At 40.8% G+C, this 25,983-nt stretch overlaps 1 protein-coding gene across 2 annotated transcripts; it reads right to left on the minus strand.

Moving 5' to 3' along the window:
- Positions 1-25,983, minus strand: LOC126396375 (tetraspanin-1). Of its 2 annotated transcripts, XM_050054389.1 has the most exons (8): positions 25,739-25,983; positions 25,343-25,405; positions 17,326-17,532; positions 15,501-15,575; positions 4,771-4,869; positions 2,395-2,538; positions 549-632; positions 1-356 (listed from the first exon to the last, which is right to left on the minus strand). In XM_050054389.1, exons 2-8 carry the CDS (start codon positions 25,397-25,399, stop codon positions 297-299), a joined length of 726 nt encoding a protein of 241 aa, XP_049910346.1. In that variant the 5' UTR covers positions 25,400-25,405; positions 25,739-25,983; the 3' UTR covers positions 1-296. The 2 variants fall into 2 exon arrangements, with proteins under 2 accessions (XP_049910346.1, XP_049910347.1); XM_050054390.1 differs by lacking the exons at positions 25,343-25,405; positions 25,739-25,983 and adding an exon at positions 25,302-25,337.

The raw sequence follows: 25,983 nt of genomic DNA on the forward strand, positions 1-25,983 counted from the left end.
CAGTGAGCAGTGAGTCAATGCTATTTCATATATTTTATTGGCAAATGTGAAATATTTACACTCTGTGTATGTGCATGTGCTTAGAAATCTTTTCTCTTTATATAAAATACAATTGCTGGATTCATTTCACCATAAACATGACTTAATAGTAAAGCTAGACATCTTTCTGAAAAATAGGGAACCAGAAGAAAAAGAAATATCCTAAGAGACAGATTGTTAAATAATGCAGATTAAAAAACAAGCCCATATGTGATCTGTCCGTTTAATTCCTATCGTTTTTTTCTCCTGAAGGTGTCTCAGCTGATTCTGTTGTCCAGGTGGCAGTACAAGTACATGGACACTATCATGGCAGCAATCTGAGGAAAGACCATAATACAAATGTTAATCTGTTTTTGCCTTATATTCACTAAAACCAGACTGACTGTTTGGTTAGTCTAGTCGCTATTCAGTCAGTCAGTTTGCCAATAGAAATGAAAAAATAAAAGACTAGAAAACTAATTTGAACAAATTTTGGAAAATCTTGCCTTTCTCATTTTATGTCATTTTACCTCTAAGACTCCTATTCCTGCTGCGATGCCTCCCACGATGTTGGCGTGCTCTTTGAGGGTCTCCAGGATATTTTTGAAACAGCCCTAAAGGGGAAAATAATCATCAATGCTTGACAAATCGACATGAGGCACAAAAACCCCCCAAAAGGAACTAATGGCCAATAAAAAAAAGATATTCACTATATTTCAATGTAATACACGTTCTTGGTGTAAGGAAATTAGGGATTGATGCATCTTATGTACAGTAAGTAGCTAATATAGCTAACTATGTATTGAGTACTTTTTGGATTAATCCGTCGGCCAAATAAAATCTGTTAAAAAAACTAAAAAACANTTCTAAGTAGGAGAACTTGCAAAATCAGTGGCTGACTAAATACTTTTTTGCCCCACTGTATGTATTGAGTACTTTTTGGATTAATCCGTCGGCCAAATAAAATCTGTTAAAAAAACTAAAAAACAATGAAAAGTCACCAATGAGTAGGCTCAAAATCACATCAATGTCACTGAATTTTTAGTTCATCTGAAGAACAGTCCGAAACCTAACTGGTATTTCTTAGCCACACTAGCTACGGGTTAAAATTATAGCAATTGGTTGGTCAGTCAACCAACACTGCCAGAATGACCAGACTGAAATATTTCAGCAACTGCTGGATGAATTGCCAAGAAATCAGACATTTACACCCACTTCAAGCTGTGATTGGCCAGCTGTGGGGGCATGATAGAGCAATGCTGTCTCCTAGAAGTTGTGTTTATATGTTACTAAACTGCTTTCTCAATCACGTTGTTGTGGCAACATGATCACTGCCTGGATTGTGCCGTTTCGTTTAGGTAACGAAACACTATTCATGGACCACGTAGGCTTTGGAACAAGGTGGCTTTGGAAGATGGCAGACCTACAAATTGCAAAGCGTTGACACCAGAACTTTGGGTTTGCATCTTGACATCTTAGATTTAGGCAACAAAAGCACTTTATCTAAGGTAAAGATCGTGATTTTGGTGGATTAAAAAGGTAATGAAAATATAATGCTGCCACTTTTGTCAGACTTGCCAGATACATTAATTAGCAATATTTCCTCATGTTAATAGAGAACATAATCTGTTGGCATTATGTTTCCTTCAAAATGTATTGTGTAGGCCTATGTAATTTCTAGGAGACAGGGCTGGATAGAGGTGCATGGGTTTGAACTCTGTAGGTCTCTTTCTTCATTTTTGACATAACTATTTGTCACTTTTCCATCGTACAAACAAGTGCAACATTGTGAATGTCTTCCAGGAGAGACTGTATGTCAAAGATAACGTCCCCTTCCATTTTTTGGCATGGTCAGAAAAACAACCTTGTTTTGATAAATGTAGAGAGTGTTTATATACCTGCTTAACATCAGCATGTTAGCATCGCCATTCTGAGCATGTTAGCATGCTAAAATTAGCCTTTAGCTCAAAGCACTGCTGAGCCGAAGCACGGTTTCTCGGAGCGTCTCTCATGACTGTAAACTCTTTGTGTTGGTCCTGAATAAATGACTTAAAACAAGAGTAGCACTTCTGACATTTACATTCAGTTACCAGTTTATTAGGTACACCTGGGTAAAACATGACGCAGTCTATTACAACAGCCCTGCGGTAAATCCCACATTTACAATGCTCAGTTTCTGTTGAAACTGTTTAGAGGGATGTTGATTCAACTTAATGGTCATTTTGAGGGCCTTGATTTGTGATGATGTTGGATTGTATTCTATTAAGAGATGTGTGTATCCTGCTCACCCCATGGTACACTATAAAGGCTTTCCTCCTCTGCCTATACTTTGTATGTATGTTTCTTATATTAAATTAGTGGTGTTTTCCTTCTCACCGGCACAGTGCTGCGTTCGGCCTCGTCCGGGCTGCAGGGGGCACTGTAGGTCCAGCAGCAGGTGGGCGGCAGGCTGCCTCCGTTCTCCTGTACAAACTTAGAGTCCACAAAGTCTGTGTAGTTGGTGAAACCGCAGCACTTCAGCTGTAAGAGGAAGAAAAACCCAGCAGAACACTTGAGGAGAGTGTTTTGTGGATAAAGATGTAGTTTTCTACCCGTAAGCAATATCCATCTACACTGTGCAAGCTGGTGAATAAATGTTTTTCAGTCAATTTGTAGTAGGAGCTTTGCTGCTGTGTAGGTTCAGGTTGTCAGTTCAGCTCTGTATTATTGTGCGTTTACATTCAGAACAGATGAGTATTTTTTTTTTTTTTTTTACTGTGTTGCATTTACAGAAAGTTTTCAACCATTGAAAACTGTTAACAGTGAAGTCTGTGAGTTATCTCAAGTTTCACTGACATTGTTTCGTCTACAAATCTCACTTTAAGAGGCTTTAAATTCCACAAACTAAATTCTATTCATCTAAAATCAGAAAAGTTTCATTTTCTGATGAAAATTATGTTTTGGTTTCACAAAACATCTTTTAACTCGATACAAGCAGGAAAATATGTTTTATATTTTATTTTATTTTTTTATATCAAGGTCTACACTGCTCTGCTGTGTCCTTCATTGAGCTGAACTAATAAAACAGCAAGAACAAACTACCTGTGGCTAAAGGCACTCTCAAAGCTAACATTTCTGAATTGAAATTAAATAAAAGCAAACAATATCTGTCTGCTTTTGTTAGTTTTACCTCAGCTCAACTGCACACAGTAGCCTTAGTCAGGGTAACTGAGGGAGTAAGTGGACAAATAGACAGCATTTATATAACGCTTTTCTAGTCTTAGCGACTCAAGGTGTTTTACAGCACATTCACACACACATTCATAGCCGAGGCTACCATACAAGGTGCCACTAACTCATCAGATAAACACTCACTCACACATTGGTGGCACAGCCATCAGGAGCATTTGGGTTCAGTATCTTGCTCAAGGACACTTCGACAATCGAACCACTGTACCTACTGAGCCACTGCTGCCCAAACTGTAAAATCAGAGATATATCAGCACACATACTAAAATATAATGGTGGACTAGCAACTGGGACACCGCAGTATGGCCCCACACCTTCAGGGCCCCAAATTCCCGGGTTCACTCTGTGTTTAGTCTGTGTTTATTTATTTATTTATTTGTTCTATTGATTGCAACTCACTTTCTGAGTATATCACTATAATATCCTCTGTGTTAGGAATTAACTGTAATTTTTAATTATCATTTTTAGTTGCTACTCGTACTTTTTAAAGCATGTAAATTAGCAGTAGTTTTCATTGGCGAATATGTTATGTGATTTCCTGTTAGTACAAAATAATGAAATACTTCCTGCGCACTAGGGCTGTCAAAAGCACCATGAAATTGAGTTTGAATATTTTCGAATTAATTTAGTAGAGTTCAAATAATATTCGAATTTATTAACATTATTATTTTTTATTTTTTTTATTTTTCAAAAAACCCCACAAAAAATAAGATGCTTATTGCTGACGCAATATGAACGTGACACTCGGATGAAAACACCTGTTCTGACCTCACTGAAGTGCCAGGTATGACCAACTTCTGCCTCGCTATCTGAGAAATGTTTGGATGCTTCAGTGCGTAGTTTTCCACCACAAGAGTGGATCCTGGTCGGCTCGTAGTGGTGTCTCATTCTAGTAACGTTTCATCTCTTCTTCAAAAAGGGTAGGCAGGCAGCAGGTGCAACACTCTCCCTGTATGTCTCCCCGAACAGGTCACACATTGCGGACAGCGCAGTGGGTGGTGTTGGCGCGGGCTCCTCCATCGGCGCCTCTCCCTCCATCGCTGCGTCCCTCTCTGGCCCGGCTTGTGCGCGAGCCATCTCCGCCCGAACGGGATTCGCAGTGATATACAACATTATTAATAGTATTAATTAATTATTAATGATATTCGAATTATCAAATTTAGGTTCGAATTTATAAAAAATATATATATATTTGAATATATTTCGAACTTCGAATTTTATTGACAGCCCTACTGCACACAACATTTGTAACATAACATGCCAGTAAATAAACTTTAACATAAATAAAGTAAAGCAAGTTGATTTTCATGGGGAGAAAATGTAAACAATGTCTTAAACAAGGTGGGAAAATTCATTTAAAACCTCATCACGTGATTTGGAAAACGATCATCAGGTATATTGAACATTCATATGCATCTGCAGATTGTAGTTTAGAGCTAAGACCTGCAAAACCAGTACATTCCTTTAAATTCTGAACATCAACATGTTGAAAACAACTGGTGCAGGATGTCAAAGATACTGTACCTCTGTCATGGTGGTGTTCCAGATCTTAGTGACCACAGGATCACTGCCGTAATCTTTCTGTAAAGCAGGGGTCGCCCACGCTCTGAGGATCCCCTCAGCCTGAGGAAAACACACATACACAGAAATGTGAGGACTCTCACTGACAGCCTCTAACCTTAACTTAAGCCCTACCCTGACTTTGGTCCCAAACCAAGTCTCCATCCCCTTAAACACATTTAAAACTAAAAAATGTCCTCACTTTCCAAAAATATCCTCCCTAAAAAGACCTACATGAAGGATGAAGAAGACCTGACCCAATGGTGTCAGGACAACAACCTGCTCCTGAACCTCAACAAGACTAAGAAGATGATAGTGGACTTTGTGGAGAATCAGAGAAGGGGCTACACCCCCCTTAATATCAACAGGTATCTTTTTTTGTCATTTTCCCAAGAAAAAGTAGATACTATCCACAGAGACCTGGCCTCTACTCAGTCTCCATCCCTTACCCTGTCTACCTGTCTCAGTTCTCCCAAATCTCCCCAACAGACTTACCCGTTCTCATGGCAGGAATGAAAGCTGCCACTTGCACCCTGGACCTTATCCCATCCCAGGCCTGCCTTCCTGCTTTATCACCACTCATCACCACAATAATGAACTCCTCCCTAACTACTGGCTCCATCCCACTCTCCCTCAAACGTGCTGCTGTCACCCCCATCTGTCACCCCTGGACTCGATCCTGACATCCCGAACAACTACGGACCCATCTCTAACCTCCCCTTTCTATCAAAACTACTGGAACGTGCTGTTGCTTCACAACTCAAAGCCCACCTCTCTGTCAATAACCTCTATGACCCACCATAGCACTAAATCTGCCCTCCTCAAAGTCACAAAGAACCTTCTCCTCTTCTCTGATGCCGGCCACCTCAATATACTCATTCTACTCGACCTGAGTGCAGCATTTGACACCATCAACCACTCCATCCTTGTCTCCTGCCTTGAAACTGCTTGCAGCATCACCAGCACTGCTTTCTCCTGGCTCAAATCCTAACTCTCCGACAGATATCAGTTTATCAACATCAACAACTGCCATTCCCCCACTGCTCCCCTCTGCCAAGGTGTTCCCCGAAGGTTTGGTTCTCGGCCCCCTCCTCTTCATCCTGTACATTCTCCCCCTCGGTCAAATAATCCGTCATCATGGACTTCAGTTCCACTGCTTCGCCAGCGATATTCAGCTCCACATCTCCACCAAAGCCATCACTCCTGCCACTCACTCTACCCTCACCAACTGCATCACTGAAATAAAATCCTGGCTGCAAACCAATTTTCTCAAACTTAACTGTGACAAGTCAGAAGTCATCATCATTGGTCCCAAATCTCTCATCAAATCCACCCATAACTTCTCCCTCTCCATCAGTGGCTCCACTGTGCTCACCTCCCCCCCAAACAGCCTTCTTCCACCTCAGGAGCATCTCCTGCCTCGGCAGAGGCTGTTTCAGACACTTGAGGAAATTGCAAGGTATCCCCTCAAATACTGAGAATTTTCTACCCCTGCACCAACGAGTGCATCCTGACCGGGAACATCACCGTCTGGTACAGAAATGACACCCAACAGGTGCACAAGGCTCTGCAAAGGGTGGCTCATTCATTTGAACACACTATAGAGAGGATCTTTATGCTAGGTACTGCAAGAATAAGGCCAGGAGAATCATTAAAGATCCCAGCCACCTGGATAACTGCCTTTTCGCCCTGTTGAGGTCAGGAGGAAGGTACCAGGGACACTAGAGAGGCTGAGAGGCTCCGGGAGGGCTTCTACCCTCCACAGTGATCCTAAATGAAAACCCTGCCTAAGACCACCCAGTCATACAAACATAATCATTATTACAGTCTATTTTAATGCACATTTAAGGAACTGATGGGATTACACTTCACTAGAATTGTATCTTGTGATTTCATGGGACAAATAAATTGATTGATATGATTGACATAGAACAAAAATGTTGCAACTTTCTAAAATATTATCACATTTTAAAAAATGTCCCATCACACCCAATGGACAAAAGAGAAAATGTCTAAATCTTTCCCCGATGTTGGTCTCATTGCAACTTATCTCCCACTACTCCTGCCCATATGTTCTGGTCCTGTGCTAAGCTTCATGAATTTTGGTCTCTATCTTCACAACAGTCTTAGAATGCCTGAACAAAACTAGTGACATGTGACCTGTAATGGCTATCTTTGGTGTCTGTCGAGACCCCCACGTACTATGTGAGACTGAAGCTGACTGCAGCACTTTTGCCTGGCAGACACCTAATTTTACTTAAATGCTGAATGGATCAAAGGTGTACTGTACTTTATAAAGTTAGAGAAAATAAACTACTCATTGAGGTGCTCCACAAAGACTTTTTTATTAAGTAGGTATGGAATCCCTTCCTCAGTCATATTAAAGAGAAAATCCAACCCGGCTATAAAAAGGAAAAAGTCTGAATCAACCATAGTTTCTTAGCACAGCTTTCTCCACCCTGCAAATTTTCTTTTATAATTTTTGTATATGTGATAGCCTGCTAACTGAATATATATCACACCGTATCATATCACTTCTTAAAAATCCCAATAAACAAATTGAAAAAAAGTCCTCACTTCTGTCTTGACAATTTCTCACTTTTCCAAAAAAAGCACACTCTCCAAAATGTCTCCCCTTTTTGAAAAGTCCCATTCTTACAAAATCCTTCCTCATTTTCCAGCATATCCTCTCTTTATAAAATATCTAAAAATGTCCTATTTGCTAAATTTGAAAATTTCGCTCCCTTTCTGAAATGTGATCAAAAATGTCCCTATTTTCTTAAAATGTCTACATTTTCATAAAATGTGCTCATTTTCCAAAAGATGTCATCACTGTTAAAATTGTCCAAATTTCCCAACATAAAATGCCATCACTATCAAATAAGTCCAAAATTACCAGAAGTGTTGTCAATATCAGAAATATCCTATTTTTTCCCCAAAATGTCCTCCCTTTCCAAAATACTAAGCCTAGCTCCATCAAGGGTAAATACATTGCACTTTTCAAAAATACACTTTTCTACAGCCCCCAGCACGTCACGCCATCTCTTTCAGGATCCAGCATGTAGATGAGAGGCCTATACATGCAAATGAGCTCCTGTAAATGGATATAAAAGCACATCACTGCACTGCAGAGCTTTTACCGTCAAAGTCTGACAGTGTCACACATGTACACACTTAAGTATACACACACCACACTATGGAAGCCCCTGAAAATAAAATACTGCAGCTGATTTCACGGGCAGGAAAGGTAATTCTCTGGGAGTCACCTATTCATCAGAAATTAAATAAATCTTCTCTCACACAAAGCACTTGGGAAATAAACAGCCCCGGCCCGGCACCTGGAAAAAATGAAAATAAATCAAAAACTGACCGAGCCATTATTTTCCATTCTTCTTCTCCTTTTTATGTGGCATTTACATATATATTGATGCTCCTGATGGCTTCGGTTAGGACACATTTTGTCTGCTATTTGTGTTTATCCAAAGTGCAGAAAAGGCAGGTTATGTTTTAGGCGAGGAGAGTCTAGGAGAGTCTTTTGTTGTGAAAGAACTCCTTCACAAACACACAGGTTAGCTTTCTTTCACGCCTCGCCCCCTCCTCCTCCTCTCCCTGCTCTCTTCCTCAGTCTGTTTTTTTCCATTTTGATTAATAATCCCGTCGCGTACAGTCACACAAAGACCCACTGATGAGGAAGGAGAGTGTGTGCTTTACTGTATGTGCATGTGGCCACGTGCAACCTTGTGTCTATCAGGTTTATGTGTCTGAAAGTGCATTTTTTCCCCTCTGTGTGTGTGTGTGTGTGTGTGTGTGTGTGTATGTGCGTGTGTGCAGCGAAGGGGGCAGGCGTACGAGATGCCCGAGGGGATGTTGGGATACATGCCACAATTAAAAGTGCCCCCCAAGAAGCTGTGAGAGCGGCTGAGATCAGAGAGGGTTATTACCAGCCGGCTAATTCATCACTGTCACTCTGCCCCGTGCCTCACCACATCCAGTTAAACACACACGCTCGCATGCTTACACACTGATATGGGCCCCTACACACACATACACACACACACACACACACACGGTGGACAGGCAGGACAAAGCCTGTAGCAACACACAGCACAGCGAGGCGGGAGGCGATAACACATTTATCAATACAGTAGAGTGAACACCTTCTACACGCACATGATAAAAATCTTCAGCTTCATGTGTTATTGATCTTGCGTTGCTTTACAGTGTGTTGCTGCTTCTGAAATAATTGTCAATATCTTTTACTGCATTGACTCACCAGCTGCTAATTGGTTATTGTTCTTAAGTGGAAAAGCAATAAATGAAAACCTTATTACATTCAGCTGAGCCTTGCTTTGTTATGAGGAAAGGCAATGCTTGGTGGCATCGGCCATAAGGTGCTGCTTATGATATTCGTATGCAGTTTGAAAAAGAGTGAAAACATCAGGAAAAAATGCAATATATGGTGACATGGGATACACCTTGACACCAGTTTCTGGTTCATCTGCTGTCAACAAAGCCCTGGTTTGTGCCCCTCATTTCTTTTATCATTGCAGTGTAGTCACACACAGCTATATGTACGTTCTATCTTAAGTTAGGGTCCAAATACCACATTAAACAATTTGTCAAAACTAGTTGGAGTGTAAAGCTGTGTTGACTTTTGAGTGCACCATGGAGACGTATGGTTCATTTTGGTGTGAAGTATTCTGCTCAATATGAAAGATTTTTGACCTGTTTTCCAAGTTGCAACTTATCCAAACAAAGACAGTGGCTGACTTGTTACACACAAGAAAAATGCAACGCGATTTCAAAGAAATACATGAAATCATCACAACCTCTTAACACTGCATTACATGGTTGTGGCACATAATGTGTTATATTAGCTTTAGGCACCAAAAGTACTCTCTTAGGTTTAGAAAAAGACTGTGGTTTGTTATGTACGTGACATAAGCACATCTTAAAGTGACATAAGTACGTCACTTATGTCACAACAGGATCAGGATGTAACTACTAAAGATGTAGGCACATAAAGTTAATAGAAGTCAACAATGACTTTTAGTTTCACACGGGACATGAACAGTGGTCTCCTGGGTGAAAGCCCAGTGTTTGTTTGGCACAACCATAACCCTGACCACTTTCTCTCACTCTTATCTATGGGGTCATAACATTAACCACTGCCCATTGCGTGACATTATAGAAACAGGGAATTCATGTGTCCACCAAGCCAGAGGACTTACTGACTTACCACTGGCATTGTTTCGGTAGTGCCAGCACATAACCTCATCACATTTCTTGCCACCACCACGCAGCCATGCAGCGTTAAGAATTCATGCTCATTTTTCACATTTCTGTGAGAGCAGGTTGGAAAAAAAATATCAAATACTCACAATGCTAAGAGATGCTAAAATGCTTCGTCGAGCTCCAGAGATGGTGGGTGACCCCTTTCACACACAGAGTCATTTTTTCCATTGTTGTTATAAAGGTAGTGACTGGTGCAGCTTTAAAATTAGCAGTAAATGGAGTTCATCATCTTCCATCACTAACTCGGGCTAATCTTTCCTCTTACTGATGAGATTTTAAAGCAAACAGCAATCAGTATTGGATTACGTTTTGGGAGAACATTCCTTCACTGTATATGGAAGTCAGCGTGATTCATTAAATGCCACCTCACATCTATTTCATTCATCCAGTGTGAAGTCCATATCGGCCCCTGTAATAAATCTTCACCCTGGTCACTTCCGAATCACTTGGCGGAGAAAGAACAACCATGACCACTGACGGCCTCTCATAATGCCTGCTGGAATTGCTTATTAAATCTCAGTTATTCCGACCACCTGAAGGTTATTGGCTCTTTGGTTAGATGAGCTGCGGGGGCCTGGTGGCCGAAAGGCAGATTTATGCTGCAGATAAGTAGGACAGAATAGATCAACGCTTTATTTATCTTCTCCTTTCATTGTCTATGCCTCTGTCCTTTATTGACACAGGCGGCTATATATATGCATATTAGATGTATATTGCCCATATTCATTATTCTGATGCTATTGTGTTTACTGTGTCTTATCAAAAGTAGGAGATGGACAGCTGCTCTCACACACACTCATATCCGTGATGGAACTGACGATGTCCTTTGTGTTTGTAATGAACAGATGATGCTAAAGCTAACAAACAGCGCGTTAAATTGACTCTGGACCATATCTGTGATCTCCTTAAGGAAGACAAATCTATGAGTTACATCTTGCATTTCAGTGAGCTTTAGACAATAGCGCATCCCTTTCTCCCTTTCTCTCTTTCTCTCTGCACCGGCACGCTGGCTGGCTGTTGCCACCAGATGCCGTTTACATTGCTCGCCTCAGGTTAGCTCAGTTTTTGTAAATGACAGGCGAGAGATGGGGCAGGTTTATTTCAACAAAACCGCCTCAGCAGCAGCAGCAGCAGCGCTCCCTGTTCAGCCTCCAAGGACACATACACACACAGAAAAACACACACTCACTTAGCTTCTTTGTGTGAGAGCAGGCACAGTCAAGGTTCGACAGGACCAGAATACATTGGATGACGGAGAGAGGGAGCGTAAACATTAAACAAAGAGAGCGAGAGGAAGTTAAAGGCCAACCTGTTCACCGCAAAAAATCACCCACTTATCATTTTTGTCTATAGTCGATTCCTAAAAAAACATACTATCTTAAAACCTGCCACTGCAGTGAAAATATGTCTTATCTTGTCTCCAACAAAACATTTTTCTAAGAAAGCCATTTCTGTATCTAGAAACAGTTCCTAGAGAGATCTGGCTGAATGTATTGATGCTCCTAAAAAAGCTTTACAACATTCTGATTTTATGTCTTCATCAGGTCTGTGATCAAGAAAGTCTGTATCAGTCGCTAAAATGCAATATGATATCATTTAGCTAATATAATAAACACATAAATAATCTTGGAAAAAATATGTAAAGTATCAACATAAGAAAAGAGTGATAATATACAACTTTATTTATCCTGAATAGTGTTGTCAAAAAAATGATTCATTGATTCGTATTAATTCAGAATATTTAAAATTGTTTCAAAACTCATTTTCTGCAGTATCAATACACCAGTACTGGCTGTGCTTCGTTGCTCTCTCCAATTGTTAATGTTTACTGCAGTCATTCTGATATTCCCTGCTACTAACCAAGAAAACAAAAGTTGTTATTCTCATATTATAGCCTTGTTGTATTTTTCTCATAATAAAAAAAACAAATGGCTTCAATGTAAATGCTTCCCTGTAGTATTGAAATGGTATCAAATATCAATATTTTTCAAGGTTATCAAAGTTAGAAATTCCAGTATCGTGACAACACAGTACAAAGTCAGGAATAAAAAAAAGGAAAAAAGTTGCAGATTCAGCCACTAAATTTGTTACAAAATGCTCTTTGAGTCTCTGTAGTGATCAGACAAATGTTTTTACTATTCATTTTGTAGTATGTAACAAATGTTTTTTGCCAAGTCATTTGTCCTTTGATAAGAACAGATCATGACAGTTATACAACTTTCTAACAGCTACAGACACATTTTTGCAAATTGTTATTTGCCACTAAGTTTGCTTCCACAGACCCACCTCCAGTGCCTCCAAGAATCCTGCACTGAGCAAAACAACATCCGCTGCACAAGAGCGGGATTAAAAGCGAGATCATATTCATTAAAAAACTGATGATAAGCTCGTTTAAAAGGTCCAGTGTGTAGACTTTAGGGGCGTCTGTCGGCAGAAATGGTATATAATATTCAGAACTAGGTTTTCATTAGTTAATAATCATCTGAAAATAAGACTCGTTGCATTTTCATTACCTTAGAATACCTCATTTATGGCTGTCCACCCTCTGGACTTGGGGACTGAGCCATATTGGACTTCAGTTTTATGTAGTGTGATGTATTTACCGCCATCCCATAATGTCTGAGACTGCAAGCAGCTGATAGACAGCCCTCAAGAGTTTTTAACTCATTGCAGTGGAAATGTTCAATTATCGCTGCTGTCATATTTATATATGTCATTTAAGTTGATGAACAGTGCCTACTCATCTGTTCCTGCAGATAACAAGATATGATTTCCATGTATAGCCTTTTTGTGACTTAACAAAAATGTAGGCCATTATTACATGTCTAAATGATTACACGCTTCAAGCTTTCAAAAACAGAAATGTTTGCAAATAAGGACAGGACTATAAGTCAATAAATTGGGATTACTTACATTAGAAGACCTTCTTTTGCTGTTTTTCATCCAATGTTTTTAGCCCATTACACTGTGCAGCCTGAAATGCTTCTTCTTTCCCTATACAGCCTGTACTTATACCTATTCCTATATCATGATGTGGCTGAATGTTATTTTTGACCTGCACAATCCAAATAGTATTTTAAAAGGCCTTACTATCAAAACGTGCTTCACACATTCATACGTTTTTTGTTTTTCTTTTGGCAATTGGAAAAAACGACGTCATGTCCGTATTGCAATGAATTGTGGGTTATGAAGTCTGCGAAAGTCTGCAGCCCAAGCAGATTCGCTGGAAGTCTGCAGAAAGTCCACCTGAGGCCCCTTGTGGACTGGTTGAATTGTGGATTTCGACAGCACTCAGCACGCCCAGACTTCGCGGGAACATGCCTACAAAGTCTGCGAGTGCGGTGAAGTCCAAACATTTGGATCCTCTCCCATGGAGTCCGCCATGTTGTTGTTACAGTATTCCAGAACAGACAAACTAACCACCACTCTCATTTTTGTGTTTTTGCATTGGTTCCCGGAGTTCTCCTACATGCTTTGTACACGGCAGAAGTTTCAGTTCTGAAAACTCACCACTAGATGCCACTAAATACACACACCACACACTAGATAAAACTAAACATGACCACATTTCCCCCATTTTAGCCTCACTCCACTGGCTGCCCATACACTTTAGGATTCATTTTAAAAAAAATTTATTTGCTTTTAAATCCCTAAATGGTCTTGCCCCGCCCTACCTCTCTGAGCTGCTGCATACGTATTCACCTACCCGCTCTCTCAGGTCAGCTGATCAGCTGCTCCTGAGTGTGCTAAAAACTAAGCGCAAGCTCAGAGGGGACCGTGCTTTCGCTCTGGCAGCTCCTAAAATGTGGAACAATCTGCCTCTGCACATTAGACAGGCATCTTCTCTAGCTATTTTTAAATCTCTTCTTAAAACCCATCTCTTCTCCCTGACCTTTGACACCCTGTAAGACATTGATTTTATTTTGTGTTATTGTTTTTTTTATTTTATTTTATTGTTTGTTTTTATTGTATAGCTGTTATTTTTTTTACAAATGTTTTATGTCTCTTAATTTATTTTACTTGTATTTTATGCCTTGTGCGAGCTGTTTTGTCTTTTACTTATTCTTCTGTACAGCACTTTCGTACTCTGTGGTTGTTTTAAAGTGCTTTACAAATAAAGTTGGATTAGATTGGATAGATCTCTACGAAAAAGAGAATTCTTGCAAATGAAACAACAACATTTCTATTTGTAGTTGCCTTTCAAAACAACTTACATGTGCATTTACTCATATTGTTTCACTGTGCACCGGATATAATCAGTCCTCCAGCAACAGCACCGGGCTTCAAAGCCAGTTTGACATATTGGCCATAACATCGTACATGAGGCCATCAAGCCCCAAAGGAGTTTCCCTGTAGACCTACACTGTGAAAGAGACACAACTTGTAAAATTCTCTACTAGCTGATTCCAGAGTTATTTTCCCATTGCCACTCCTGTGAGCAAGTCTGAGATCAAGCAGTTGGAAGGGGTTGTAAAAGAATCATTAGTGCATTGCTCTGTGGGTCCATAGATGTGGAAGATCCAGGTCATTTTTTATCTGGAAATTGAACTTTTTTTTTTTTTGGCTTCATGTGCCACTGAGCAACTTTCATGGGAATAAACGCCCCCCCCTCCCATTGAAAGCTGGATCCAGTTCTCTTTATACATCCATGGACATGACCCTAAGCCATTCAAAATGCATGAAACTAAGATTCCTTTCAGCTGCTGCTCCACCTGGTTTAGCAACAATACCAGCACAAACAAGTGAAATTTCCAGGCAGTGCAGAGTCCACTGTCCTCTGCTCATCAGCTCCTTCCTGCAGATGGATGTTTGTTAGATTACCTCTTTTGCTCCTGGGGACTCGGATACATCCTCTGATTGGATAAAAAAAACTCCACTCTCTATTTTCTTTAATAGGATCCCAATCTTCACTAACCTCCTTTTACATAGCTCATTTGAAACCCTTGTAATTATTATACGTGGCACTAAATGTAAATGGAGCACGTGTGTGTGCATGTGTGTGTGAGAGAGAGAGAGAGGGACACATATGTAAATAGGCTGTTTTGCATATAAAATGCTTTAGCTTCAATATTCCGGAGTAATAAATTGCTCAAAGTTAGAGACGGCGCACACGGCCCGGGGCTATCCCGGAGTCATTAAGTAGCCGAATGTAGTGAGGCGGACATAAAGCCAGTAATTCAATGATGGCTGCGGCTATGATGGAGAATTTACATGGAGATAAAATCCAGAGTGGGACGAGGAGGTGAGAGGGTGAAAGAGAAAGACTGAGAGGGACGAGACGAATTAAGAGACAAAGGAAGGGGAGTGGAGAGGAGGAGAAAGAGGGATGGGAGCAGGGAGGGGATGTGATGAGGCAGTGAATGAGAAGAAAGAGGAAGAGGTGAAGAGGGGGGACTTACAAATGAAGAGTAGGCCAGAGCCACGACTCCAGCTGCCACTTCAGCAATGAATATGATGAGGATGATGGAGAAGAACTGCAGGTAGGGAAGAAGAGAAGACAAAAAGAAAGTTTTGGGGTATTTCATTATGTAAAAATATTTCTTCTGTCAAGCAGTTTTCCAAAACCAAGTCTTAGGCTGCAATGATGTTTGTTTATATTTGCATGAAAATGTCATTATTAGCTGTGAGATTCCCTTTTGTTTACACTTTCTCTGATGAAGATTGGTGTTTTCAATGAATACTGCAGTGGTATTGAGCCTTTCTCAAATCCCGAAATTCGTTAAAAAAACAGAATACATAAATAAATAACAATAAACATCAAACTGAATATCCAGGGTCCTGTTAAACAGCTATTGTTGTATGTAACAATCACAGACTGTCAATAAAGCTTGGCTGATTACACAGAGGGACAATAAGGAGCGACAGAGTCTGAATGATTCGTCCTATCAGCTCATCCATTGTTTTCATTCAGACCATTACAGCTGTTTCTCACACCAGCCAGATATGCGCTGCGTCCTGCGCTGTCAGTCGCAGAATCTGTTGCACCGTCATCATTCAACTCAATGGGAGATGTAGACATGATGGGGGCTCTCCAGGGGAACGTGTGCTGCCTGTGCTCCTCATTAGACTCACTGCAGTGGACTAAGAGGTAGTTAGCCGCGTCGGTAATGAGCATAATGTACGCTGTTCGGGGGTTGGTGTTGTTATGGGTATGAATAAGACAGGAGGGGCGGATGTGGATATTATGTGAACAGTTGGTAAGCCAGGTTTAAACACAAGGATGGGTTACATACAAAATGTGGAGCAAGTTACCTCACAGAGGCACGAGTGGATGACTGAGGGAGGGGCCTATGAGGACTTCCGAGGAGTTGTGCAGTTGATTTTCTCGTGAAGTATGAAATGTTCTGGCAGAAGGAACTTTGTTCCTGTTCTTGCCACCTCAAGAAAAATAACAAATTTCTCTGTTCTTGCGGAGTATGTACAGGGCTTAACACCGACAGAATATGTGTGTGGGTGATAATCCTCAGTGGATTTGTCACTGTGAGCAACCTGCCTCACATTGCAGATGTTAATTCTGACAGTCATATACACATATGCTTCCGATCAGTTGGGGGAAAAAGGGTGTGAAACATTAGGATGCAGGGCCAACTGATTACAGGCCACAAATCTAACTGTTTAGAGAGTGTGTATGTTCAGAGCAGTGGGCCTTCAGAACAATGGGTTTTTGTTTTTGGGATAACAGGCTGTCAGACAAATGGGCTTTGGGTCCAATTTGACATTATTTGGGCTATGAATTTTGGAATCATGGGCTGTAGGAACAACGGCATGGCACAGCACTCAAAGTTCAGTTGGTTTAAACAATATTTGTTGTGACCTTTGTTGAACCAATGAGACGACAGTTGTGACATTATCTGAAAGCGATTGGAGGAAAAGATAATTGCCTTTGTTTCAGAGTTTTCAGAACTATACAACCTGATCTAACAATCTTTCCAAGACTAGCAGGAAGACTTAAGTATGACAAAATGTTAGCATCCAGGTGGGGCTGTCAGCTTTTTTGACTAGGCAGGAATTAAATTATAGTGCTTTCCTTGTACATTGGGCACATTGGTGAAGTAAAGTTAAGTTTCTTAAGTTTTTAAATTTTGAAATCTTGGAATCACTGGAATTTCTCAGTTGTGGGATCAATAAAGGTGTATCTTATCTTATCTCTTAAACTTCCACTATGCCTTCAGCTTGCCTGTGCACTAGTGCTGACACTTTCTAAACCAGGTCTTTTACACCTACCGTGAGCAGCAGACACTTGCTCTCCTTGTGGGCTCCACAGCAGCCCAGGAGCCCCAGCAGCACCAGCACGGCCCCGATTGCAATGCAGAAAAATCCCACGTTGACAAACTGCATGCCTTGACCGGAGAACGGCCCCAGCAGCCGGAGGAAGGAGCCTCCATCTACACTCACCCAGATCCCCATGGCCAGCAGTGTCAGCCCACCCAGCTGCAGGGAGAATCCAGGAAACATCATCAGCATACATTCATGCAAAGAACTATGTAAGTGCATGTACACAAATCCCTGTCCTTTATGAAAGTGGGACACTAAGCAGTTAGCTCTCCAGAGGATGTAATCCACACTTACCACAAGCAAGTAAAATGTCAATCATTTGTTTGCCTGGCAGTTATTCAGGTGGGTTCAACAGCTCTTCAGTGTGTAATAGGTTTTTGGAAATGAGAGCATATCTTACGTCACTAAACCTAATCTCTTAGTATTACATCTTAGTGACACTATGACACCTTAATATCATTGGCTCCATTCAGAGAGGTGGATTCCCTTTGTGAGTCAGAGAGGTGCTGCCTCAGGCCTCCCATTATGTTTCAAGGCCTGAGAGCTAACTTGGCCTCATTTTACCTTTCTGAATAAAATGACTGCCCTTTTCCATGACTGCCTTTATCTCCCCACTCATGTCACACAGACATAATGGAAATCCATTTAGTGATCGTTTTGTGCTGCTGGACAATGCCAGCCTTGGGGTGGACAGAAGTAGGCTATGGGATTATAGCATGGACAGTCAAGGGGGAAGATGTTTACTGTCCTCTAAGGACACAGGAATGTTTCCTTTTTCAGCTCTGCAACTGAATTTGGCTAGTCAGGAAGGTAATGAGACTAGACTCCCCATTTGTAACCAGTATTTCTACTAGTAAAGAGTACCCTGGAATTACCCTGAATTAAAGTCTGTGGTTAACACAAGTTTGATAGACTTTTAAATTTTGTTCGAAGACACAGAATATGTCTGTCAATACCCTGCTTGTGAATGTTGAAGCTTTTATGTGTCCATGTGTCAAAAAGTGGTTACTACAGAACATCATCACACCTAACACGGCTTTACAACCCTGCTGTGGGGATGACGTTAAGTCATGCAACCGTAGTGTAGTTCTCTTATAGCCTAATGTTAGTGTTTTACCTCTGAAGATTGCATTTAGGCTTCAAAAATCAAAAAAAGTCGTGTTCATTTGTGGAGATCATCTTACTAATCAAAAATATATAAGTCTCCTAAACATTTGTTTGCTACAGAGGGCTTTTTGATGAGGCAACCTGGACACGCTAACTTCTGCGTCAGCCCACAGAAAAACGTCATCCCTAGAGCGTTCTTTCCACTGAATGTTTTGGTCTTGTCAGTTAGAAATACAGAGAACAACACACCTGACAACAAGTAGACTATGATTAGAGTCACATCCCAGAGAATCCTGATACACATAAATTCTTGAAACCAAAAAGAAGTTGTTAAAATTGAATGATATGCATAAAAAATACCAATTTGCATTATATTTAATGCACACTATATTCCTGCAGGGCCAAAATAAATAATGTCTATGCTTACATTACAGCTTAATCCAGTAGTCACAACATGGTGCATATTTTAAAAATAATAATAATGATAATAAAAAAAAAATACAGGACCCTTGATCGGTTGATATTTCCAATAAAGTTTAACCATCAATCAACTCCATGGGCCATAACTTACAGCAGGGTCAAAGTGCACACAGCACAGCCCAACTGTCATTGCTAGTTTCAGACTGATGCAGTTGTCATTTTCATGGCCAGCACTCACATTGTCTGAGAAGCAAATGTACTTGTGCCCATCTGTGCACCCATTGGTGTGTAGGTCAGGTGCACTGTTGGCAATTTTGAGGCAAAGCGACTGCACCATTGACCAACAAAAACCTGGTCTAAAGTCAGATTGGTGCAGTATCCCTGCTATTTAAAGTGGGCATTATTCAGATAGTGGGAAATGCCTACATTGGTGGGTTCACACCCTGCATACACGACTTGTTTCACGCACACAGACGTGCGGACAGGCTGTGGGTGGGTTGACGAAAGACATTATCAATGATAGAGATGTACAATAATATCGGCACGTCATTGGTAACGGCCAGTATTGGCCTTAAAATGAAGATCAACATGCTGATACATCCTCGGTATCATTGTGTAGATAGGGCCCAATTGCTCCTCCTTCTCACAGCAGCCGTGTGGGGAATCGAATCATGGAGGTGCTCAGTCTTCAAGACAGCACAACAAAACATACGTTTTCAAAACCATCAGATTGTCCAACAGCCAGAGTTTTGTTCATTGAGGAGACAATCACAAGTTTAAAGCCTTCCAGGAAAGGACAGCCTTTTGAACCACTGGATAGCTTTTAATGGGAAATATTTGTGCAGAAAATATTGGGTTTCATTCACAGTATTGGTTGAATTAGTGCTGTGAAAATGTACTGTAGATTATCTGAATATTATCAAGAACACAGGTAAAGGTGGGCGACACTTTAAGTTTGCATGAAAAGAAAATCATAATGGGATCAGATTTTTTTTTTTTTTTAAAGGGAATCTTCTTTGAATATGATCAAATATAAAGGAATTATGTTCATTTAAACCATATGAATAAAGGTATGTCTCTAATATAACCTGCAGTTAAGATTTATAATGGCAGCAATCTGAGAATTTACAGTAATTAAACTTGCTTTGTAATCTCTGACCATGAACATTAAAAAGGTACAGATATTTCATTAGGAGATCCTGAAGTGCATTCATAGAAATCTATTGACTCAAAACCTGTATAACCTGCTCATAACAAACAAAATCAGAACTATGTCCCATGTTTCACATTACAGTCTGGAAATCACCTGATCCCACTGTCATTATCTCTGTCTCCCTCCTCATCTCGCCACCTCTGACCTTCTCTTCCTTTTCTCTTCCGCCCTTTTATCCTCCACCATCTCCTCAGTGTATTTCACCCTGCACTCCTCGTACTGAGTGATTTCTCCTTCTTTCCTCGTCCTCTGGAGAAACCATGTTTGAAACCTGATATAGTCTGTCAGGCTCCATCAGGCTCGTTGCAATCAGGGGGCCCCCTCTGCTCCCCTTCAGGCCCCGACACTCCACATCTCCTGTCAGACACTGACATCTCCCACGTGGGGATCATCTCCCCCTTCTTTTCTTTGTCTCCCTACCTTGGCCTTGCTCTTCCTATCTATTTTTTACTCTCCTTCATTCTCTCTGCCTCTCCCCACCTTTCACTCCGGGGTTTCTTTTCTCATCTCTTGAACCTGTTCAGTGCCATCATTGCACCGTTGGTTAAATGTGAAACGACAAGCATATTCCCCCTCTAACTCTGTGTGTGCCACCATCATCCCTCACCAGGTATAATTATAGCTGGCACGATGTCTTTCTTTTTTAAGATGGCTAATCCCTTTGATAGTGTGCCATATCCAGGTGGATGCCCTGTCAGTTGAACACCCACATGGCAAAAGGACTGGAAAGAAATCAGGTTTTTTAAAGAGCAGGTTGGGGGGGGGGGGGGGGGGGGGAGAAGAAGCAGCAGCATCGTGTCTATGGAGATAGGAAATATAACCTATTAGGGTTAGAAGAGAGGGAATGAATAACAGGCTGCAGAATAGGAGGCCACGGCCTCCAGAGAGGGGGAGGTGAATGGAGAAAAGAGATAGAAAGATACAGAGGGAGCACAAAAGAGAACGGGCCCGTCCCACCCCAATTGAAACGGAATTGGTTCTCTTTGAAAGGGCTGGAATGAGAAAGACGTCAGTTGAGTTTAAAACCCATTTTCATGGGTCATATTATCGGGAGGAGACAATCTGAGAGTTCCGACACTCGGCCGAGGAAATGCACACACAGAGCACACACGGAGACACTTCTAATTTCCAATTCATTTAGATCGGTTCCAAGGCAACGAGAGAGGAGAGACTAAAATCACTGGGTATCTTTTGGCAAACTTGTATATTATTATTGCTGTCTAGTCTCTGATAGGTTTGTTTAGTTTTATATTCACATATTTATAAAAAATAAGAAATTTAGAATCAGGGTACTGAAATTTGATTCTTGGTAACAGTACCAGTGCATGTTTTAAATGACTACAGCTTCCTTAACTTCTGCAGATAAAACCTGGGAAAATCAGGACCCTCTTTGGCTGTATTTTCCAGTATTTCACTCAGACAATGACAAAGACATCGTCTGTGCAATAACAATCTTACAAGTTCACTTAGAAGCACATCGCTCTACTTTGTTTCATTTCATGTGGTAGTCTAAATGGTGGGTTTGTGGACAAAGGTTGTTGTGCACACAGAAATTTTTCAAAGGGGCGGCTAGATGGAAAATCTTGGGCTGACACACCAAATCCAAAAACAATAACTGAATTTCAGGAAGTCTATTCTGCTGTTAAAGTATGCTAATTGAAAACAATTTCAGTATGAAGAGTTAAGGAAACACATACTGATATACTTTGGTGTCTTATTTAACAATTATTGTTACTAATTATCAGATGTGCGTAGGCCAGTACTGATAGTTAACATTTTGAGCTCCACAACAATCCTTTTTTATTGTGTAATGTATCTGTATATTAATTGATTCATTGTTCTTCCAATATTGCCCTTTTCTTTAAAAAGACAAATATACAGCTTTAATTTTCCTTACACAATCGTTTGTATGATATCTAACAAACTAGCACCCCTTGAATCAGGTTGCGTACCTATCATAAAGTTATGTAGTTTAGGTGTAGAAAAAGAAACATAGATGGGCGTCTTTAGGTTTAGGCAAGTAAAGTTACATAGGTTAGGTTCAGGAAAAGAAACATGGAATGACTCAAAGTTCACTTGGCTTCACACGATTCCAAACACATGTGTCCTGAGGGAAAGTCCTGTATTTGTTTGACCCATCCATCACCCCAACCCCCCTCCTTACTTTCGCTCTTTATACTACTTCCTTCTTTCTTTGTTTTACTCAGTATATAAACGTATGTACTGTATGTATGTATGTATGTATAAACAGACAAACAGACAAACAAACAACAAATCAGCAATACTGATGCCCAGTCTCTTTCAAAAATCTCCAGAGCACATGTGATAATCTCTCCAATGACAAGATGGACATAAGTTTTACATACCACATTGTAATGTCAGGGGGCTCTTCATCCAACCATTTTTTATAAAACTATAATGCCTGCAGCAAACAAAGCTATTCTACAAATGTATCTGTACCTACGTTCATAGCTGGAATCTAACCCTAGTACTAACTGAAATGGATTTAGAGGTATATCAATCCCAAATATTTTCTTAATCTCTTTTTGGATTTACAGCCAGAAATTGACAATTTTAGGGCATGACCACATGAGATGCTACAGCTATTTTTACATTTTTGACATGGTGATGAACACAAAGGATCATATTTACATTGGACAGCTGGGGTTCCATGCAATCTGTGAATGATCTTATATTGGGTCTCATAGGATTTTTTAGAACATGTAATTTTCTTTGCATTTTACAACATTTTTTCTCCATTTTTCATCATCCACATTGGACCCAAAATCTTCACTCCAACATATTTTACTGTTGATAGTAGGGATTTTAACCAAACATTTGATCATAAATATAACTAAGAATTTTCTTCTTTAAAGAAGAGGGTTTCAGTAGGATGCTTTCAGACTGATTAATGTTCAAACCACTTTTATATATTGGTATGGATTGGATATAACTTCTAAACTGTAAATAGCGGGAAAAAACTGTGTTTGAGGGAGACTGAATTCAACTCTAAGTTGTGAAAAAGATTTAAGAGTCCCATCTGAAAAGAGATCTTGTATTTTAGAAATATCAGCATCTTGCCATGCTTTAAAACCCACATCTGAACAACTACTTCCTTCTTTTCTCCTGTCAGCGGATTGGCCATGTGATTGCAGTCTTGTATCAGGCTGGCCGAGGCCCCCTTGGCCACCTCTTGGCAGCGCCACTGTGTAGCAGCATTCAGATTCTTAGAATTTGATCCTAATTTTTGGAATCTTAATGCAGCTACATGGTCAAGCACTTTTTGGTCGACTGTCAGTGGATGTGGCTCATTGTTAGATCTCAGACTACCACTTCTGATTTAAAAGTAAAGATTTCAACTCTGGCGGCACGGTGTGGTGGTTAGCACTGTCGCCTCACAGTAAGAGGGTTCCAGGTTTGATCTCGGGTGTGGGAGCCCTTCTGTGTGGAGTTTGCATGTTCTCCCCGTGTCAGCGTGGGCTCTCTCCAGGCACTCCAGCTTCCTCCCACAGTCCAAAGACATGCAGACTGGGGACTAGGTTAATTGATAACTCTAAATTGTCCGTAGGTGTGAATGTGACTATGAATGGTTGTCTGTCTCTATGTGTCAGCCCTGCGATAGTCTGGCGACCTGTCCAGGGTGTACCCTGCCTCTCGCCAGATGTCAGCTGGGATAGGCTCCAGCCCCCCCGCGACCCTCAAGAGGATGAAGCGGTTGGAAGATGGATGGATGGATTTCAACTTGGTTTTTTTTTCCCACAAGAGACAGCCCAAAATCACACAGTGTAAAGGGGTTTCCAGCAGGACTCCCTGACCTCACCTGCAGCAGCCTGTAGCTGTAGTCAAAGGTCTGACTGCATTGCTACACAAACATGTCTCCTTCCCCTGGCTTCCACCTGTTAAGTTAGTTCTACCTTAGTTGGCATACTCTTTTAGTTTCAGGCGCAACTTGCGTGTGGTATCCTCTCTTTCCATTCTTGAAATGGGCTGTGACAGTGAACTCTTGACATAAGTAAACTCTCTGCTCTTGTGGTAAATTCTCTTTCACTTTCAAATATTTTTTGCCGTCGGGATGCCAACTGTGGTTGGAGGTTTGGTGTTAACTCCTGCAAATGTGACTGGTTGGAGGGTAAATGATTGGTTTTGGACAAAAAGGTAAATTTGACACACCAGGAAAGTGTTCCAACCCAAAATACCTTTTGAAGACTGCTCTGTTTGAATATTTCCTCCCTCCAAGCATCACAGCTAGAAACTACACTTCACTGCACAAGTGACTTTTTTTCTGATGTGTGGGCACAGCATGTTCAGCTATTGGGAAGCTGTAACATTATTATTGTTAAAGTGCCAAGTTTTGGAATTTATGAACTGACTCAGATTCACAGAAGAATACTGATTCTTATGTAAATCCTGCCCCTTATCTCCTCGAAAGATAAATTCTCTGACTGCGGATCTCAACTGGAGAGGACTCCTCAGCTGAGGACACAATAATGTTTCAATGTCGAACTTGAAATGCAGCTGAAGTGTTTGAGCAGTCCTGTTAAAGCCTCATCTTTATGAGCAGAAGAGAATCATTTTATCATTCTGCTCTGATGGCTAACATTTCAAAGAGACATCATAATCAGGGTGCTGCTGTGACTTTAAGAGCTGCCGCACCAGATTCATCAAGCAGCGTAACTCAGGCAGAAATGGGAAATGTGAGGAAAATGATGACTTGCGCTGGGAGCTTCATCTGTGACAGTGGGAGCCCAGGTGGGCCCGACTCGGCAGGCAAATTCGGCTTACCCTTGCCAAAGTTTCTCTCCATTTCACAAACCACATTAGTTATCAACATTAAGCCGAAGATGTAGGTAGCAACATTAGAGCCTGTGAAGTTAATGAGATGAAAATTGCTACGGTGGAGAGAAAGTGGAGGAGAAAGAAGCATCATTTAGGCCTCCTGGCTCAGTGATCTGAAATGTTTATGTAATGTCTGTTTGCATTGAAGGACGGCATGTAATGATTTTCTGTGCATCGTGTTGAAAGCTATTGTTTGTTTTCTTTACTTTACACATGACTTTTCATGTTAAGCTTTAACACAATCAATGAACAGACCCCCCCCCCCCCCCCCCACACACACACACACACATACACCACCACCTCCCCAGCTTCCTCCTCGTATATGCAATCAAAGCAGAAACATACTCACAAAGATAAGCAAGTTGAACAAGACCATCATCAATTTGACGAAAAGATAAGCAAGTTGAACAAGACCATCATCAATTTGACGAATGTGAAGCAGCCCATTTTAATCTGTAATAAAAGGAGAAGATAAATTATTGCATTTCTTCTTTCATCAACCCACACCTTCTATCTCTCATCCACACACACACACATACACACAGTCTACATGGCCAATCTTCACATGCATGCCGCGTTATTACATCCAGTCCATATCCCAGTGAAATTACTGTGAAAATTACATCACTGACAATGACTCTTAATGATAACACACACAGCTGTGAAGAACGGTAAAGATATCTGTTAATGGCAGATCTATGGGCGAAGGAAAGCCATATTAGAAAGGAAAATGTGATGTGTTTACATTAGGTTGAGACATTAAGGCACCAAAAATACAAATCTTACCCTTTCGTGTGCTAATATTATTTATATCCAGAGAGGAGCAGGTTTAAACCTGTTTAACAGTCCCAGGTTTTGGAAGGTAAAACTGACCTAAAAAAAAAAAAGAGGCCACAAAACACTTTAAAACAAATTAAAAATAAAAAGGTACAGGAGTTTTCTGTTCCTCTGGCTCAGGTGTTTCCAGGGGAGCCGACGTGAGTGCAAAGAGGACTGTAATTATATCAGTACAGTGAGTATATCCACGCAGC

Source organism: Epinephelus moara, chromosome 10, assembly GCF_006386435.1.
Source record: "Epinephelus moara isolate mb chromosome 10, YSFRI_EMoa_1.0, whole genome shotgun sequence".
NCBI classification, from domain to species: Eukaryota; Metazoa; Chordata; class Actinopteri; order Perciformes; family Serranidae; genus Epinephelus; species Epinephelus moara.

Excerpts from the sequence above, each read along its gene's own strand:
- LOC126396375 (XM_050054389.1), bottom strand. The coding sequence starts at position 25,399 with ATGGGCTGCTTCACATTCGTCAAATTGATGATGGTCTTGTTCAACTTG. Across the intron at positions 15,576-17,325 it reads GCAAGTGTCTGCTGCTCACG|TTCTTCTCCATCATCCTCAT; the intron begins GTAGGTGTAAAA and ends CCCTACCTGCAG. Across the intron at positions 633-2,394 it reads CCGAACGCAGCACTGTGCCG|GGCTGTTTCAAAAATATCCT; the intron begins GTGAGAAGGAAA and ends TTTCCCCTTTAG.